At 40.3% G+C, this 17981-nt stretch overlaps 2 protein-coding genes across 5 annotated transcripts in view; both read right to left on the reverse strand.

The window, feature by feature from the left end:
• TRIQK (triple QxxK/R motif containing) overlaps positions 1 to 17981 on the reverse strand; it is a 64532-nt gene that overhangs the window by 40036 nt on the left and 6515 nt on the right. For 3 of the 4 annotated variants that reach the window (XM_049826429.1, XM_049826450.1, XM_049826440.1), the window contains one exon: positions 5456 to 5536. In XM_049826429.1, the coding sequence (XP_049682386.1) occupies positions 5456 to 5516 (61 nt within the window). In that variant the 5' untranslated portion in view covers positions 5517 to 5536. Of the gene's footprint in view, positions 1 to 2693; positions 2775 to 5455; positions 5537 to 17981 lie in introns of all 4 variants that reach the window. The other variant, XM_049826418.1, reaches the window with a different exon arrangement.
• Positions 1 to 17981, reverse strand: part of VIRMA (vir like m6A methyltransferase associated) — a 696173-nt gene that overhangs the window by 2006 nt on the left and 676186 nt on the right. The gene's annotated exons all lie outside the window — the stretch shown is intronic.

The following is a 17981-nucleotide window of genomic DNA, read 5'->3' on the forward strand; positions in this document are numbered from 1 at the left end:
AGCAGTAGGGCAAGTGGAGGTGGCAATCTGCCACAAGAAGGGCTTCCCTCTTGGAGACAGTGGGGCAACAGGTCCATGTTCATGACTGAGCTGGCAGCTGGAGGTGGGAACCCCAGAGACGTTCTCGCTGCTGCTAGTCGCCGTCCATCCATCCACCCATCTCACCAAGGTCTATTCTTCCATATTGTCAGTGCAACCGTATTACCACAAATGACTCCTGCGCTTTGGAGGACTGGGACTGCTTTCCTTCGCAATCACCCAGCTGACAGCTGAGCTGCCCTGTGCAGGAGGCTGGGAGGGAACAGAGCCAGCTCTGTCCACCACGCTCACGCTGAGATACAAGCTCTTCTCCATCTCATCAGGGCTACGCTGGGGCCGTAAACCTTGGCACTTGGATAAGGTACCTTTCTTCTGGATGCGTCACCAGTTCCCCACACCGAGGAGTTTTAAAAGGGGAGACTTTACCCACTGAGTTTTATCTGTTGGTTCAGGTGGGCAGTTCACTCGCCCCTCCTGTGCTGCTACAGCCGAGGTCTTGGGACTCCCACCCAGTCCCACTCACCGCCCCATTGCTCTGCACGTGCTATGCTAACGAGCACCACCACCACCACCACCACCACCACCACCGAGCCATCGCTCTCAGCCTAGCACCTTGTGCTTTCCAAAACAAAAGGAGAATTTATTTTCATTCATAACTTTTACTCCTTCCCGGGGGATGTGAGGAGCCTTGTTTACTCCAGAGATCCTCTGGGCTATGCCTATATAAGCTCCAGCCCCTAAAGGATCAAGCCAGCAAGTCAGAAGATACAGAGCAGACAATAAGCAGGCCTTTGAGTCTACAAATTGGAGGTTGAATGATTGGCAAACAACCTCTCCTCATGAAAAATTATGCTACAGCAACAATAGTAATGGGAGCCAAAAGTATGTCTATTCCCGATTTGTAGACCAGGTTTTAGTTATGCTATAATCCTCTCAGTATGCCTGCTTAGGATCCCACAATCACACGAGTCATGAACACTACCCACAAATCCTGCAGCTTCCATGCCGAGCAAGCGACACACCAGATGAAGAAGGATGGAAAATATACATGTGGAATTGTTCTGGGAACTTAAAGCACACATAACAGTAAACAAAGCAAATATGGTGCAAAACCTGTTGCTATTTTCACAGCATTTGCGGAGCAAAGCTGCATAAATGCAGAAAGATGCATACTGCCTCACACCTTTCCTTCGATCCCAGCAAATTAAGCACAGCAGCGCAAACAGCAGCAGTGAGAAGGAAATGCTATGCAGAAGAGCTGCTCCATTTGCTGCTGCACTACAGGTATATGTTTGAGTATGTGAGAGAAAGCTGAATAAAGAGCGTTAAAATTACTTTTCCTCATGCCTCCTCCAGAGCCTCAGCTGCTCATGGGGAACTGAACGTGGAGAGATTCCTCGGTGCCATCCTCCCTCCTCCAGGCACAGTCTAAGCCAGTTTGAAAAGGTTGCTGCTGTTGTTCCCTGTCCCACTTGGGGACAGTCTTCACGAAGCCAGTGCCAGTTTGGTCTGATAACTAAAAGGCTGCCTCTGCTCCCTACAGAAAAGGCAGCGCTGCTGTCGGATACCAGAGCACTTGCCGAACGAAAGGCACTGCAGACAAATTTTGGCTGGTGGCAGGAGACATGGCTGAAAGCCAGCTGACAGAGAAGAGCAATATCAATCTCTATGCCGCGGGAATCCTCTGAAAATGCTACTCAAGCAAACAGCAACCGCTAACGGCACAGTGGCAAACAAGATACAAGCGATCCTCCACTTAACGGAGGAGAGAAAAGAAAAAGGCAAACGGCTGAACTGAAGTGATCAACATGAACTTGAACCATGGCACAGGGCAAACATGTGGCATGCCGTATGGAAACTCAGAACAAAACAGAAAGCTTGGAACAAAATTCAATTAAAAATCTGCTTTTATTTCAAATTACTCCACTAAACATCTAACTGAAAATTGTGTTGAGTTGAAGTCGACATGACTTTGTGACATGTTGCTCCTTGAAGACTGCCATTTTCCATCAAAAAAAAAGGTAATAAAACTGTTTCAATCTGGTTACCTTCTATCCAGCAAGGCTAGAAAACATTAAATTGTGAGCTAAAAAAATCAACATCACTGTTAGTCAGGAAGAGATAGCTGTTCAGCCAGCATCCATCATAATATTTTCAAGAATCCATAGATATCAAACACCTGGAAAGTAAGGATGGCAATCACTCCAAGCATGGATTTAGCACTTTAAATGAGTTTGATAAATTCATTTTTTTAAAGACAGGCCCCATGCAGCCTCCCTTCGCCCACTGTTTCTAGATATAACCTTTCTGGGAAAGGGTGATCAAATGTCCATCTCCAAAACAGATGAGCCTGGAGCATGACAGCGTTCTGTATTCTGTGGGGTCTTCTACTGAACAGCCTCACACTAAAGCATCCCTGCAAAAGTACCTAAGCTGCCAAATCTAGGGCTTATTTGATAAACAGATTTTAAGAAAAAAATTTAAATTCCTTCTGTATAATTTCTAATAAGTATCTGAATGAAATCAGATAATGAAGAATTAGATCAAGAGGAGTTAAAATTAAGGATCTGGAGCATCTCTCCTGTGAGGAAAGCCTGAGAGATTTAGGACTTTTTACCCAGGAGAAGAGTAGGCTCATCAATGTGTATAAATACCTGAAGGGAGAATGCAAAGAGGATGGAGCCAGGCTCTTCTCAGTGGTGCCCAGTGAAAGGACCAGAGGCAATGGGCACACCCTAAAACACATAAGAAAAATACTTTTTACTTTGAGGGTGGTCAAACACAGGAACAGGTTGTCCAGAGAGGTTGTGGAGCTCCCCTCCTGGGAGATACTCAAAAGCCATCTGGATGCTGTCCTGGGCAACCGGCTCTCGGAGGCCCTGCTTGAGCAGGGGGGGTTGGACCAGATGACCTGCAGAGGTCCTGCCAACCTCAGCCATCCTGTGATTCTGTGATAAACAGATGAATTATCATCACTTACGCAAAACTATATAAGAAGAAAAAATCAAGAAGTAATGGCAAAAAAATGAAAGATTCCATTATGGCAAGAAAAGTTCTTTACTGGACAATATTTGTCAATAATACACCTATTTGTCCCATAATACACTTAAAGGCGTAATTAGACTAGAGGGCTCGCTCCACAGAGCTCAGCTACCAGGCTTAAAACTAGCCCAAAATGCTTATACATAAACATGCCCACAACATTAAAGTATATACCCATGAATTTTCAACCCCCACCTCTCACATTCATTAAGTTCAGAGAACTAATTTCCATTGGCAAACTCTATGGCTATATCAGTGAATGACCAGAGTGGGAGCTTAAACAACCATCATCAGAGCAAAAGGTAGTGGATAGTCTATTTTAGTTCTTGCTCTCTGTCCTCTAAGGAATACTACAATCACAGAAACACCTCCTAGGTTATATAGTTTATTTGTCTGCCGGTGTGAGATTCTTCCCTACGATAATTTTTAGCGCTTGCTTTTGCCAAGTTAAGAGCAACGTGTCGCATCTAAGGAAAATGATCTTATTATGAGCCCCCTCAGACACTGGCTTTTGCAGTACCCAATGGATCACGGTGCTGCATCATATAACAGGGAAGGTGCCAAATTGTTCAGACAACAAGCTAGCCCAAAACTGGAGAGTCAGCAACATAGCAGGATCCTTCTGCATGCTGGGCCCCAATCAAATACTCGCACCCCCTTGCTACAGCACAGCGTCCTCTCCCCTGCTCAAGGCACAGCTGATCAGTCCTGCTATCTCACACGTGTGAGATGTGCGACTGTGGTGCTGTGTGGTAGTAATGTGCCAGAAATAGCCCAAGCTGTGGAAAAGGGGGAGGTAATTTTGTGAGCCTTGTATTTAGATGCAGCTTTACATTCCCCTGGTCCTCCAGCAGCTCAGCCTGCTCTCCAGGGATCCCTCTGGAGATCATCAGTGTCTTTCAGCCTGCAGAGGACTTCAAAAAACAACTCCAACTGTGGTCACCTGAAGGTGTTCACAAAAGGAAGAAAAGCAACCCTAAAGCAGGTGGCTGAAAAAGAAGTGACTGCAATGAAAAAGATGCAGAGAAAATGCCAGAAAGCTGATGCAGTCATCCTCTCACCAAACACCCAGTTACACGGGACAAGTTGTCCCGAAGATGAGCTGCAGGGCTCCCAATTCTCACCAAAGCCATTTGGGTGAAATATTTGCGGTGTCACCCTATGCTGGGTAACAGTTTCCTTGTAAGGTTTTCTATGTGAAACCTAAATTGCACAAAAGCAGAGCGCCCATCTATTTAAAACCTTTTTCCAGTATATCTGCTTCCCATCCGTAAAGGTACTTGGAAGACTTCAGCTGCATTTCTATCTCAGAGAATGAACCAAGGAAGCCAGTCATGCAAATTGCACACAATTAGGATATATAGAGCATTCCACAGCTATCTAAAACAAAAAAAATACAAAATGGTCCCTTACTTTCAACTTTAAATGCAGACAAGACCATTAAAACAGTTACATTAAAATACTAAGGCAGCACTAAAAAAATTAAGACATGTTAAACATCAGGTCATTCACATACCCCTACCTCTTTCACCATGAGAATGTATATTATAAACAGCCTTTTCTTCCCAGACACTTGCTATTTTTATGCATATTTAAACACAGATGTGGGTGCTTAGCAACTGTAAAACAAAGTCATTCACTTAAATAACTGAGTATAGATTAAGGTATTTCATTTTATATACGTACTTTTAAAATATTGTGCCTATTTACAGTATCATTTAACACCTGGAGAGACAGAGTCCTCATATATGGATTCAAAAAATAAGTCAGTTACCTTTGCATTTAAGCAAAGAAATAGGGATTTGAGTCTGCTATGTAGGTATCTGTGCGAGTGTACCTGTGTGCGTGTGCATACTTTGTATACAAGTTACCTATATATACAACGGGTAAGAACAGAAAGAGACCTAGGAAAATAAATAATTAAAATGTTAAAAGTATTGCATTAGGGTGAGAATAAATGCAGTTATACAATGTAAAGATCTGTATCACTCAGAGTATCAAAAATTGTTATGAAGCAGGAAGAGTATTTTGCTAGAAATGCCCATATTTTCAACTGGAGATAAACAGGAAAATCAGGAAAGTTCCAACAGTTCAGAAACACCGTGGAGCTGCTGCACTGCAGTATTTCACTTTATTTCCAAACACAGAACATGGACTTTATTAAGTTACTCGAAACACTGTCTTCCTAAAAGGTTTTGCTGAATCAATTAGTCAACAGCATATAAAAAACATTTCCCTAGACTGCGCATTATTTTGCGCCACTCACAAGCAAAATGAAGCTTTTGAAGAGGAATAATACATTTGTTATACTAACTGGTCTGGGTGAAAAGACAGATTTTTTTTAAGTACACAAACTTTCCTTCAAGTCTCTTACCTATTTGTTTCCTGTACTGGTCAACAGGAGTCCTTGCTGTAGAGGCATCTTTTCTACCCATCGTTTTCAATCCAAAAATCACTGTCAGTATCAGAAAAAAAAATAAAATGCATTATTCCTAAATAAGTTACTAAGGAAATCAATGACTTACAACATCAGAAAAAAACTCTAACAAGCAACATTTACATGATTATACACAAAGACATAAGCCTTCCCAGCGTACAATGAGACACTGGAGTTAATCATCACTATTCTGAAGACTATTAGATAAATTCTAAACATACCTTTTTTCCTATTGCATGGGTTATTAACATTACAGAATGCCTGTTAGTTTGAATAAATAAAGAAAAAAAGGGATTTAAACTGATTGCACTGCAATTCAGCATTTGGTACCACTGAATTACATTCCTATATAATTTTTTTCTTTAGTACACCAGGGAGTGAATGTAGTATTGCGAGCTGCTTCTATTGTTGGCAAACTCATTTACACCACGCCCAGGAGTATGAAGCAGAACTAGGCATGTGTGCATCCACAGGTGTAACTGCTCAGGAAACCCACCTGCAGACGCAGCCCTCCAGCCACCTTGAGCAAAAGAGGAACAGATACTTAAAACACAGCAACCCCACACTCCCCTACCTTCCTGCCACAGGCTCTAGAAATATGCAAATGAAAGTGGAGGATAAAAATGGGAGCTGGGGCTGTGCCCATCTTATACCTCTCAGCCAAGGTATTGAGAGTTTAAATCACCTTCAATGCATTTAGGTAACAACCAACCTGACGCTTGAATGGGCTTCTCACGTTGCACAGCACAAGCAGGTGACGCTAAGATTGCACAGGGAACTGCCCTATCATTCATGTGAAGATGCTCTTTTTGGTACTTCGGTGCTCCCACACCACCCATGTAACTGAACAAGCATCATCTGAGCAGTGTTGTAGCAAACTCCCAACATACCCATTTAATGTGCAAAAGCTTATGGTGTCTTATTCATCCCCTCACAGGGCTGCCACTCAAATGATACAGTAAGATTCTACAAACATGCTCATTTCACTTCTTTTTCCATAGTCAAAAAATACCTGGCTTTTATATTCACGCCTGTTGCTCAAAACACTGGTTTTCAAACCATTTTGGCTGGGCTGAAGACCACTCATCACAGCGATGATAAGCCCCGCTGTCTGAGCATCTTTATGGCAAAACCGTCCCAACGTCAATCCCTGCACTCACAAGAGGACTGACATTTTCCAGAAGTGTCAGATTTACCGTTCAAGCGCAGAAGATGCACAACAGCCAACACTTGCCTTTTCACAACCGGCTTTGGCGAGCACAGTGCCAAGGGCAAACTTTGGCTGAACCGCCTGGGGTAGCCACAAACCATCTGCAGATTGTGCACATATGGCCTTGGAGTGTCTGTAAGAGTTTTACTTTTCTGTTAGGCATAACCAGCTGCATTACAGCGAAATGAGTTTCCCCAGGCTCTGCCAAGGCACGCTGTTTGGGAAGCGTAGCCCTGGAAGGCACTGTGATGCCAAACCACGGGCCAAAAAGCATGCCAAGGCACTGCTGAATGGGCTGCTGTCAGCATCCCAACCTTAAACATCCACCATTATTTCCTTCATAGCTTCAAACAAGGTTTAAAGTATAGCTGCAGGAACGATCCCACCAGTTATTTGTGCACTTTAAAACCACACAGTTTCTTCTTTTGTATTTATCTATTCTACAAGGATTATTGGCATTTAATGTCAAGTGACAAACCCAGGCTCCTTAATCTGAAGTGTGGGACACGGCATAAAATGAACTTCAGTGCTCAAAAGCTAGCATCCTTTTTAAAAGGTATTCAGGAATAATAACAAGGTATAAAAGACTGCCATTATTTTTTAATCCAAACTGAAAACTCAATGACAGTGTTCTAATGTTTCCATACATTACTTTGGTTTAATTCAGAGAATACTCCCATTTCATGTAAAACACATAAGCAGTGAACTGTAATCCACTGGGGGTTTTCTTCCCCTCTGTTATGCTTCCCAGCTATTCTCTTGACTGAGTTGTATTTCTCACATAACGTTCACATCATAATAATGACAGTGGAAAATAAAAGTACCATTTGAACTTCCAGCTAGTTGAGGAGGTAGCAGACACATTTTTACAGTGCAAAACTAGTTCTTGGCTTTTTTATGCCACTATTAGAGACTGTTTTGACTTGCCTTTTGCAATCTCCATAGCCTAATAATGTTTTGTAACAAAACGACAGCTGTGAAAGATGTTTGCAGTTTTAGCAGTGCCAATAAAACACAAGAAGAAAACACAGGCAAAAATTATTTCCCGACTTAATACGAGCCACAGAGATGCTCTCATTTGCCCGCATGGCTCGGTGTCACTGACTCCCACATCTAGAACCTCGACTCCTCTTTGTTCTTCAAAGGGATGCAGTAATCATCATTCATTTCCACCGCTTTGATGGTTAGATAGCAAACGCCCGAGAAACCCATGGAGACATTAGCACATACAGCCGCAATGTCTAATAAGACAGCTATTTGCATAAAAGATCAGCCACAATTTAGAATGTGTTGTGATAGATGTGGAAAGGGAATAACAGATCTATATTAGCATGTATAAAACCAAGATTGTTTTCACAATTTAATTCCTTGGGGACTGTGGCTCATCACCTTCTCTTGTAAAGAATCCTACGTTCCCTGAGGAAGCAACTTGCCACAAGCCAGAGTTAAACTAAAATATGGATTAATAAGAGATAATATTTATTATTTATGAACCTTGCTGTAGGAGTGGTTTCCAACATAACTTTCTGATCAGATTTCCATAAAGGAAAAGCCTGGAACCTTTATGAGTCACAAAACGACTTGAAAAGTGCCTTTTCCCCATTTAAAATAACAGTGGACATCCTACAATAATTGGTCATCTTAATTTTACTGTAAACAAAATTTGCACTCAAATCTTTCCCAGGTATCTATGGCTGCTCCACTGCCTCCGACGTCAGCGAGCGGAGGAATCGTCCTTTCCTCCATTTCCTTGCCGAACCAAAGGGCTCGGCAGCGTGCCATGCTGCATGCACCTGTCGTGGTGTTGCCCCAGCTGGCAGCTCAGCCCCACACAGCCACTCGCTTACTCCCCCCCAGCGGGATGGGGCAGAGAATCAGAAGGGTAACACTGAGAAAACTCATGGGCTGTGTAAAGACAGCTTAATAGGTAGAGCAAAAGCCGGGCACACAAGCAAACCAAAACAAGGAATTTATTCACCAGTTCCCATGGGCAGGCAGGTGTTCAGCCATCTCCAGGAAAGCAGGGCTCCGTCACCCTGGGAAGACAAACGCCATCGCTCCGAATGCCCCCCCTTCCTTCTTCGTCCCCCAGCTGTATATGCTGGGCATGACGCCATATGGTCTGGAATGTCCCTGTGGTCAGCTGGGGTCAGCTGTCCCGGCTGTGTCCCCCCCCCAACTCCTTGTGCCCCCCCAGCCTCCTCGCTGGTGGGGTGGGGTGAGGAGCAGAAAAGGCCTCCGCTCTGTGTAAGCACGGCTCAGCAATAGCTAAACCATCCCTGTGTTATCAACACTATTTTCATCATAAATCCAAAACATAGTCCCACACTAGCTTCTATGAAGAAAACTAATGCTATCCCAGCCAAAACCAGCACAACCCTGAGCAGCCTTCAGGTCCCTGGAATTTTAATGACTGCATAACCATTTAAAAAACACGTAAAGGAGCTTGCCACTGCTCTTTTTACAGGCTACCAAAAATACTTCAAGAGTAATTTCAGACTATTTGAAGGCAACTTGAGCCCTCCTCAACTTTCAAGCTTTTACAAAAGATGGTTTTAAGTAAATGAAGCGAGGCCTAAAGGAATGATTTTTTGTTTATTGCTATTTCAGAGATACTACAAGGTCAAAAAGACATCTTTGTTCCTGTGGTTCCCGTCACTGTTTTTTCACCCTCTTTCTCTTCCTCTCTAGTAATTCACCTTTGAACGCTTACAGCCTCAGAAGAACATATAATTTTTCTTTTCCTCCTCTTTTATTCATAAGCAGTGACTGATAATAATTAATACACACAATAAATTGACTATTATCACCTCTAACTGTGAATAGTGCTTTGTGAGATGAAAACCATTTCTGAATGTCCATTCAAGGTCTGGCCACAGGAGTGTTTAAATCCCAATTCACTATTCTTGATGCATACACAGCCTGTATGAACCAAAAAAAATTTAAAGCAATTACTTTAATGAAATAGACATAACATGAATGACTTTAGAAATACTAATGAAGAATAAGTGCAGGGACTATACAGCACAAAGATTGCACTTTGTGCATTTATGGTGCAATACAAATGATTAATAACAGTGATGCTACTTAAAGTGGGAACCAGTGAACATTGAAAGATCTACATATGTTCATGTGTACAAACTTTCTTAGCAGTGAAATTTGATAGTATGTCTGTACTCTTCAACAATAAGCTGCCTAAATATTAATAGAGAGCACGTTAAAGACATTAAAAAAAATATCAGTGAAATGACTGGTTTTGTAGCTGAAATATAGCTACTCAGTTGAGAGAAAAGCAAGTAAAACTTCAAAATAGAAAAGAACCACTACAGAATGTAAAAGTACTAGACCAAATCTTCGGCTGTAATTGAAAATTCAAGTGAATTCACAGTGAATATCTGCATATATGCAGAAGTGCCTTATTGCAAATGGATATCTAACTTAAAAATCCTTTTTCTTTTTTGTTTTTGTTTTTGTTAGTGGTGGTGGTGTTGGATGCAATGCAGGTTGAGAATTTGAACTCATAACCCAAATCATTCTTTAATACAATTCAAAGCTTACTGATGTCAGTGAAAGAACTGGTCTTTTACCAGTCAATTCCATAGTTCATAGTTTAATAAGTAATGGATATTAAAACCCTTACAGGTTACAGCAGAGCTAAAATAACCTTTTATCCTCCTCTGGAAAAAATCCAAGGAGCACATTGGATCTGCGAACATCAAGTTATTCCAAAGAACTGGTAGCACTGCACTTAAAGTGGGAAGCCGTCTCCATGTAAGTATTTTGGAAATCATTGCTGTTGGGTTATTTTAATTGGCTTTTTTGGGTCTACTGCTGAAGTACAGTAACTAAGGTCTGTCTGTACAGCAGTGGAAGAAATGCAGTGGAAGTAAACTACAGCCAAAATGGCAAGAATAATGCAGCTGAATACTTTTAAGCACACTGTAGCCAAGAGAGAGAATTTTAAAACCTTTACTACTACTATTTAAAAAATGCATACAAGCAAACAAAAAAAAATTTGAAAAAAAATGCATTCACATTCTATTGATAAGTCTTACAGTAGTCTTCACCGTTCCTCTGGAGAGTCACTCTCAAAGGATGAGACTATTATTTCAAAGGAATGAGTACCTGCCCATGGTGCTTCTTGCAGAATCTAGTTCTGCTTTCTTTGGGGATTTATTTCATTTTCTTTTAATAAAAGGAATTTAACATTTCTTTACTTAATTTAACCTTGAAAGGAGCAGGTGATTTAAATTCAGTAAAATTTGGGAAAATGAATAAAAAAACCAGGATCCATTACTCCAGTTAGAACAAATATTGCTAAAATAATCTTAACTTTCTACACAAGGACAACAAACACTGTACCATATCCCAAGATTAAAACCATCTAGGAATCACAACTTTTATTCTGGCATATATCAGGCTGTTTCACAGCTTCATGTAAGCACTAGGAACAAAATACACATTGTTACTTCCAGTAAGTGGCCTTTGCACTCTAGGGAAAGGAGCTGCTCTGTTGTTAGTTATACAGTGCCTAAAAAACCCATGAAATTAGTTCTAAATTTATTTAACAAAAGTAGTACACAGGTAATAGTCCATATGAATACTCAGCATATTCTCCTGGATGTTTCAAAACCCTGAGGCAATAAATTATGAAAAATAAATTTCATCAACAATCCAGATTAGTTCCACCTAATTTCAGGAAGGTGAGTGAGACACCCGAGTTATGCAGGAGGCCACCTCCGCTCCCTTTACAGTGAATGAAGAAAGAGATGCAATGGTAAGGAATCCAAATAGCCTCCAGCAATCTTGCTTTCTTGCTACACTCCTAAACCTCCCCTAAGTACTCAAAATTTGGTGGGGTTAATTAGGCCCAAATATTTGCATTTGCTCCTCTAGCAATAAGTCTACTTACTTTTGCTAGATGTAAAATGTTTTTAAACATCTGAAGAGTTGAAAAGATTGTCATTAAAAGTATTCATGACAGCCAGGAAAAAAGTAAAAATTTCAAGGATTGCAAAACCTAAGATTTTTTTGAAAAGACTTCATACTTATGTAAATTTGTTTTTTTAAGCAAAAAGAGGCTATTAAAAATGTCAAAGGTTCCTTCCATTCCCAATAGAGTACAGTTTGTCACAGCTTCCACAGGAAGAAGAATCAAAATGTACTAGGCCAAAACTCACTTATAAAAACATTACTTATACAGAAGCTATCTGTTTAGCAATTGGTGTTATACTTGTTATAAAAACAGTACGACATTTTGCAGAAGAATATTCCTATTTGTAGTGATTCTATGCACCTTACATTTACTTTTCATTATTAGGATTTGTAGTCTTCAGGACCAAATTCCCTACTCACATCAGAGCCAAGTAGAGCTGTACCATCTGTGAAACATATATTTATTTTAATATGAAGACAGATCTTCATCTGAACAAATTTTAAATTCCAAACATTCAAAGATTTTTATTTTTTTTTTCATTTTTATGAATATATGACAGCATTGGTGTGTCAAGAAAACATCCTTAAAGAAGTTCATGAAGGAAAAAAGCATACATGTGGTTCGATTCTGCCTTGCCAGACAGTTCAAAATGTAGTATTTCCCAGAGGAAAGACAAATCTCTGCTAAAGGGAAAACTACACGATAAATGACACCATATGCAGTATTTCAGAATAACATTCTTGAAAATAACAGAATCTGTTTAAACTTCTTTCAGGGGGTGGACTGTGGTAGAAATCAGAGCTAAAAAGTGTGGGAAGAGAACGGGCATCCAGACCACCCTGATGCCCAGAGGCACATCCACCAAGGATGGACACAGCCTCCATGGGAGCGACTGCAGAGGCTGTACAGCCACCTCTGCGGGCTGAGGGTGAGTGCAGAGGACACCACCACCACCACCACCACCACGACTGCGCAGGACAGAAACAAAGCACGCGCTCTCTGCCTCGTCAGTTAGAAGTTCATCGAGTCAAGAGCATCGACGAGAAACAATTATTGCTCCGTCTCAGTAATTGAAGCATCAGCAGCGAACGTTTTGCGGTTCAGTTAAATCCACGCGGTTTTATGCCCTCTTTGATCCCCACCACACCCCCCTTCAGCACTCATTTCCTTTGATGAAGTAGGAAATAATTTAAATCACAGGTATAAAGCTAGAGGTCACAGACCTTAAATTTCAAAATCGGCTAAGTCTGCCTAAGCACTTCACTTCTAATATGTTATGATGTTACAATTCTTGAATAGAGCACCAACTGGTTTCACTGATGTATTATTCCAAAACCTCAGAAACTTTGTTTCGCCCTGCTAGGTGTTACACCAGGGGAAAAGTGACTTCTTTCCCTTCTTTAAATCAGAAAATAATCCTTCTATTCTCCCCTTTCTTTAGTTTTGGGAGGCAACAAAAATTCCATTTTTTCCAGATGTTACTCCTTTGCTGGGACTGCCACAAGTCATAGCTTGCTATAAGTCTGGGTGCTTTAATTATATACACTTTTTAATTCCTCATTTGTAGATTTTAAGCTTAGGCTCATTTTTGATGGAAATGAAATTCTTCTTTCTTCCTTAAGTGAGAAGAAATATTTAGGGAGTAATTACACTTCCCTTTAGTATATCCATCTTAATCTACAGTTCACAACCATCCAAAGGACAGAAAGTCTGTTTCGCAACGTTTTCAATATTGCAAAATGGGATAATGACCTTCAGTGAGAACAAATCTTGTAACTTTTGAAGTTATTCACTCACAAAAAAATTTTGCAACAATAAGTAATTCCATACTGGTCATTCTTTTTGTTTCTATTGTGCCTTTTTTTTTTTTTTTTTTTTGCTTGCATTATCTTGGACCATTAAAATACAAAATTTCTGAGTGAATTATTTAAAAATTGAAATAGTTTCCTTGAAGTAACATACCAAAACAAGACAATTTGAAACTGCTAGAATTTTTCCTTTCCTCTCACCCTGTTTTTAAAAAAATGCTTTTTAAAGTATGTTAGGCAAAGTTTCAGCTTAATTCTTCCCCTGTTAATTCTAATATTGATATCCCATCTATGTTGACTCCGTTTTCATTGAAATTTGTCTATCATTCAAGAAGAAAACCAGCTCTCAGCAAATAGTTCATTCCTGCCTGACAATCAACCTAATAACTGAAAACCAGCAGAAAACAGACACAAATAAGCCACAGAGGCACAAAGCCAGGAAAAGACAAATATGCCTTTCTGTTATATATTTCACTGTAGTATAAATGATATCCCATCACACATGACTTCAAGTCACAGTAATTGCTAAAACTGGTCATCACGTTTATAGCCTAATGATTGCCTCACTTCTTACCTTCAGCAAGCATGCAAAAGTTGAAAGCAGCTACAAATGACAGCAGCAAATAACACTTCAGTACACGTAGACCTAATCGTAACACTTCAGCAAAACTGAATTATTAGTTCCATTACTAAACCTGGTGTTTGAAAGGACTTAAAAGGTAATCTTTCCATCCAGCTTTCAGAATGAAGGTGGGGTTTTTTCCTTCTATGAAACTACTGCAGCTCAATAAGTATTAAATAGACTGATCTATGAATGAAGAAAAATAGTTTTATGCCACTTTTGTTATCTCATATGCTGTATTACGTGTTCAGGAAAGCAACTCAACTTAAAAAAATAAATCAATTCTAGTCACCAGGCAAAAGAAACTTGAAGTGCAAAGGGTTTTAATTTGGCATTTATGTTTTCCTCTATTTTTCAATAACTGATTAAAGACAGAGTAACCTGTTAATCACCCCCATAAAGATCAGAAGATGAAGCTAGTATGCATGTCTTTAGCCTTAGCACAATACATAATTTTTTGTATTTTGTTTCTTTAAAATTATCTGAGGCGAAAACCAGTAGATAAACCAGTAGACAACAGTGTTAACATATCAAATGTAAAGTTCAGCTCTACAGCACTTAATAATGAGCTTAATAGTCAGGCTTAGTGAACAGACCCATAGATGTTAGCGGCAGCATTTTCAAAACCAAGTCCTACTCTATTGGTTTTGAAGGATTAGGCCATAATTGGGTGAAGAGTTTATTACAGCGCAGGTAACATCGGCTCAGTAGTTTCCAAAGTAGTTCAAAACAATAGGCCAAGCACACTCTCTGCAGATTATATCTAAATTGCTCAAGACTTGGCTCTCCTGAAACCTACCTAGAGATCCCATTAAACGCAATGATTTTTAAGATAAAGAATAAAGTAATAGTGTACATGATACCATCTCTTGAGGAGCTTTATGTTCTCTTTGGGCAGAAAGTGAATATAAGATCATTGATATCTACTAAAAGTCTGAATCTTGAACAAAAATTGAATTAAAGGAATGAATCAAAATCAGGCTAAAGCCTTTATACGCACCAAATGAAAAAATAATCTTTGATAGCCATCAGAAAATGTGGTAAACTGTTTACTTGCCTCATTTTAAGGCAGAGGAGACAAGTGTGGAGTGCAGCTGGGACGAAGAGGCAGCAAAAAGAAAAATCATCTACCAGCAGAAAAGTTTAGGTTGAAATAGCAGAAAGTCATGTGAATGCCTGAAGGTCCGGAATGCAATCATTTGTGCAAATGCCTGCTTGGGCTCTTTTCACAGCTTTCCGCAAAGACCACAGGATGGGAGGAGACTGCATCCCCGCCTATTCTCACTGTTCTTGAACAGTGTGCGTGTGTCACAAGGAAGAAATTTTGCTGCACGGTTCATTGTCCAGGAGAATGTCAAAGGAAAGGATGACACCAACTGTGACTAACGCATTGGAAAAAAAGTACTCCTTCAGATGTTTCAAGTCATGCAGTACACGTGAAATTCTATTTACTGTAAAAATATTAGTGAAATACAAAATTGAACACTTTTTCATGGGTTGCTGCTTTTGGAGACAGCACATTTTTAAGATCCTGGGTTCTGACATGTGAAAGGTTGGCCTGCTCTGGCCTAAAAGATACCTCTGATGAGAGATTCCTACACCTCAAACCAGTTAGGAATCGAATGGAGTAGTTATGAGACTCCTACAAGAGATCATTTAATGAGTAGGTATCACCTTGCAAGCATTTCTTCAGAAACCCTAGCCTGAGATAAAATGGCAGACAACAATCCACTCCATTCACTCTAATTTCCTGAGTGCATCTCTCTAAGCGCTAGGGGTTTGCACATGCTCTTGGCTAGTCTCAAAGGAGAATGTATGCTTCAGCACTGTCACAAAGTTTTATTAGGAGGAGGGGGATATATATGCTGCCTGAAATTTAACCTTGTAGACTGCATACAACAAAAAAAACCTGCTAGAGCATATAGTAATGAGTTCAGACTGGTTTTCATAAGAATGTTCAACACCAACACCACAAGATGCTGTGGCTTCCTGCTACAATTGCTCAGTCTGGCCACCACTGTACCAAAAGCTGTATAACCCTGTAACCAAGCCTAAGAAGTTTAAGGAGAGCTGGGTCAACTCTGAAAAGGACTTTAGCTAAGTTGCTTCTGCTTTTAACTTCTGAAATACTCTATCCCACGCACTCAGCTTTACAGCCATCCCGGTTGTTTCCACACCGATTTATTTATTTTTTTCTTAATAAGGTGAGTTAATGAAAATGTGTACCAGTATAGCACAGGGGAAACATCTTTCCAGCTCTTCACTGTTTCCAGCACTGACAGTGCTCAAGTCTGAAGGCTTAAAAACAGACAAGAGATAAGTTTCGTCAGAGAGCCACTGCCCCGAGCTTTTTCCTATACACACCATTCCCTCCCCTTGAAGGACTCCTCAAGGTACAGTACATATTCTATAGAGTCCTTCTATGGTCAGGATACAGATTTGAGCCAACCCTATAAAACAAACATTACTTGTGTGCAATAAATGACAGAATGCATTCTTTACTCTGCATATATGGCTACGTTTTAGTACAGTACCCACATCTAGATCGTAATTTCCATGGGTCTATATAAACATGCATGAAGATAAACAGGCTCTCTTCCCATGCCGAACTGGAAGAATTCATCCAGAAGCTTTGCTTTGTAAATAATTTCAGATGTATTTTACTGAAGCTATAAAGGATATTAGCAAGTGCACTGGGACCTTTTGTTTTATATTATTATGATCTGTTACTCTAACAGAAGTTACTAATATTATTTAACCCCACTGGTGTACTTAAAATGAAAATAGTTTGAAGCTTTTTTTAAATAGGTTTTGTCTCTATAATAATCATTTTTTTCCAGAATACCCTCTTCCTATTTAGCCTGTTGGGCTGCTGCTTCGTATACCCAGAAAGATACCGAAATAATCCAGGTTTTCAAATTATCCTATCTTTCAGAATACAAAAGTAAACAGCAATCTAAGAATGCTTTGTTAACCTTTTCACTCCAAATTATGGAAAGATTCATTCATAAATTAAATAGTGTATGTCAAAAACTGCCAAAGAAAGGAACATCCATCCTTGCTCCAACCATTTTATGATTGCAGAATCAAAAAAACCCCAAATTATTAGCTGCTGCAATTCTTTGTGGTTCCATTATAACCATACCTAAGTTTAATCACACCAAAGTCCAAAGTTGAAAAAACATATTACAGAAAGCTTTCCATGGTGCATATATACAACAAAAAAGAAAGAATGCCTTCCACACACTCTGTAACGGGAAGAAATGACAAATTCACACGGATGCAGCATAGCCTTGCCTAGGACACTCAACACTACCTACGTATGTAGGAGGGCCTCTGCAGCAGCCAGGTGGGATAGATAGCTAATAGAGCTTGTTGAGGTCCAGCAGGGGTGAGGTAAGGCAGACATGTGGTCAGAAACATCATGGCAAGCTTGAACCTACTCTCAAGCCCACCTACCAAAGGTAGGACCATTATCAGAAGTGAGCCTGTGTCTGCCAGGACTTTCATCATGCTTTCAAATTCTTCAGGATGCGTTTTTCATAGAAATAGAACCAGATGCAACATTCTGGCACTGGTCTTATTAAAGGGATTTAAACAACCCTCCTACCTCTCCTCCCATCTCTACTAGGCAGCACCAGCCCTTCTTGACACTGCCCTGCACTTGAATCCCCTTTGGCTACAGGAGCTTCCTCACAAACCCCAAGTCTTCCCACAGTCACAACTTTACAAGACAAAAATCTTTCCATTTTGCACACACAACCAGCATTCCTTCTTCCTCGACTCATTTGCAGACAAACTGCATTTTAACAGACTCGCGTTACCATGATCTCAGCCATGCTTTAAAATTCATCCCTTCTCCATCAATCCAGCAATCACTGAACCAT

The sequence above is a fragment of the Accipiter gentilis genome, chromosome 2 (assembly GCF_929443795.1).
Source record: "Accipiter gentilis chromosome 2, bAccGen1.1, whole genome shotgun sequence".
In the NCBI taxonomy this organism is placed as follows: Eukaryota; Metazoa; Chordata; class Aves; order Accipitriformes; family Accipitridae; genus Astur; species Astur gentilis.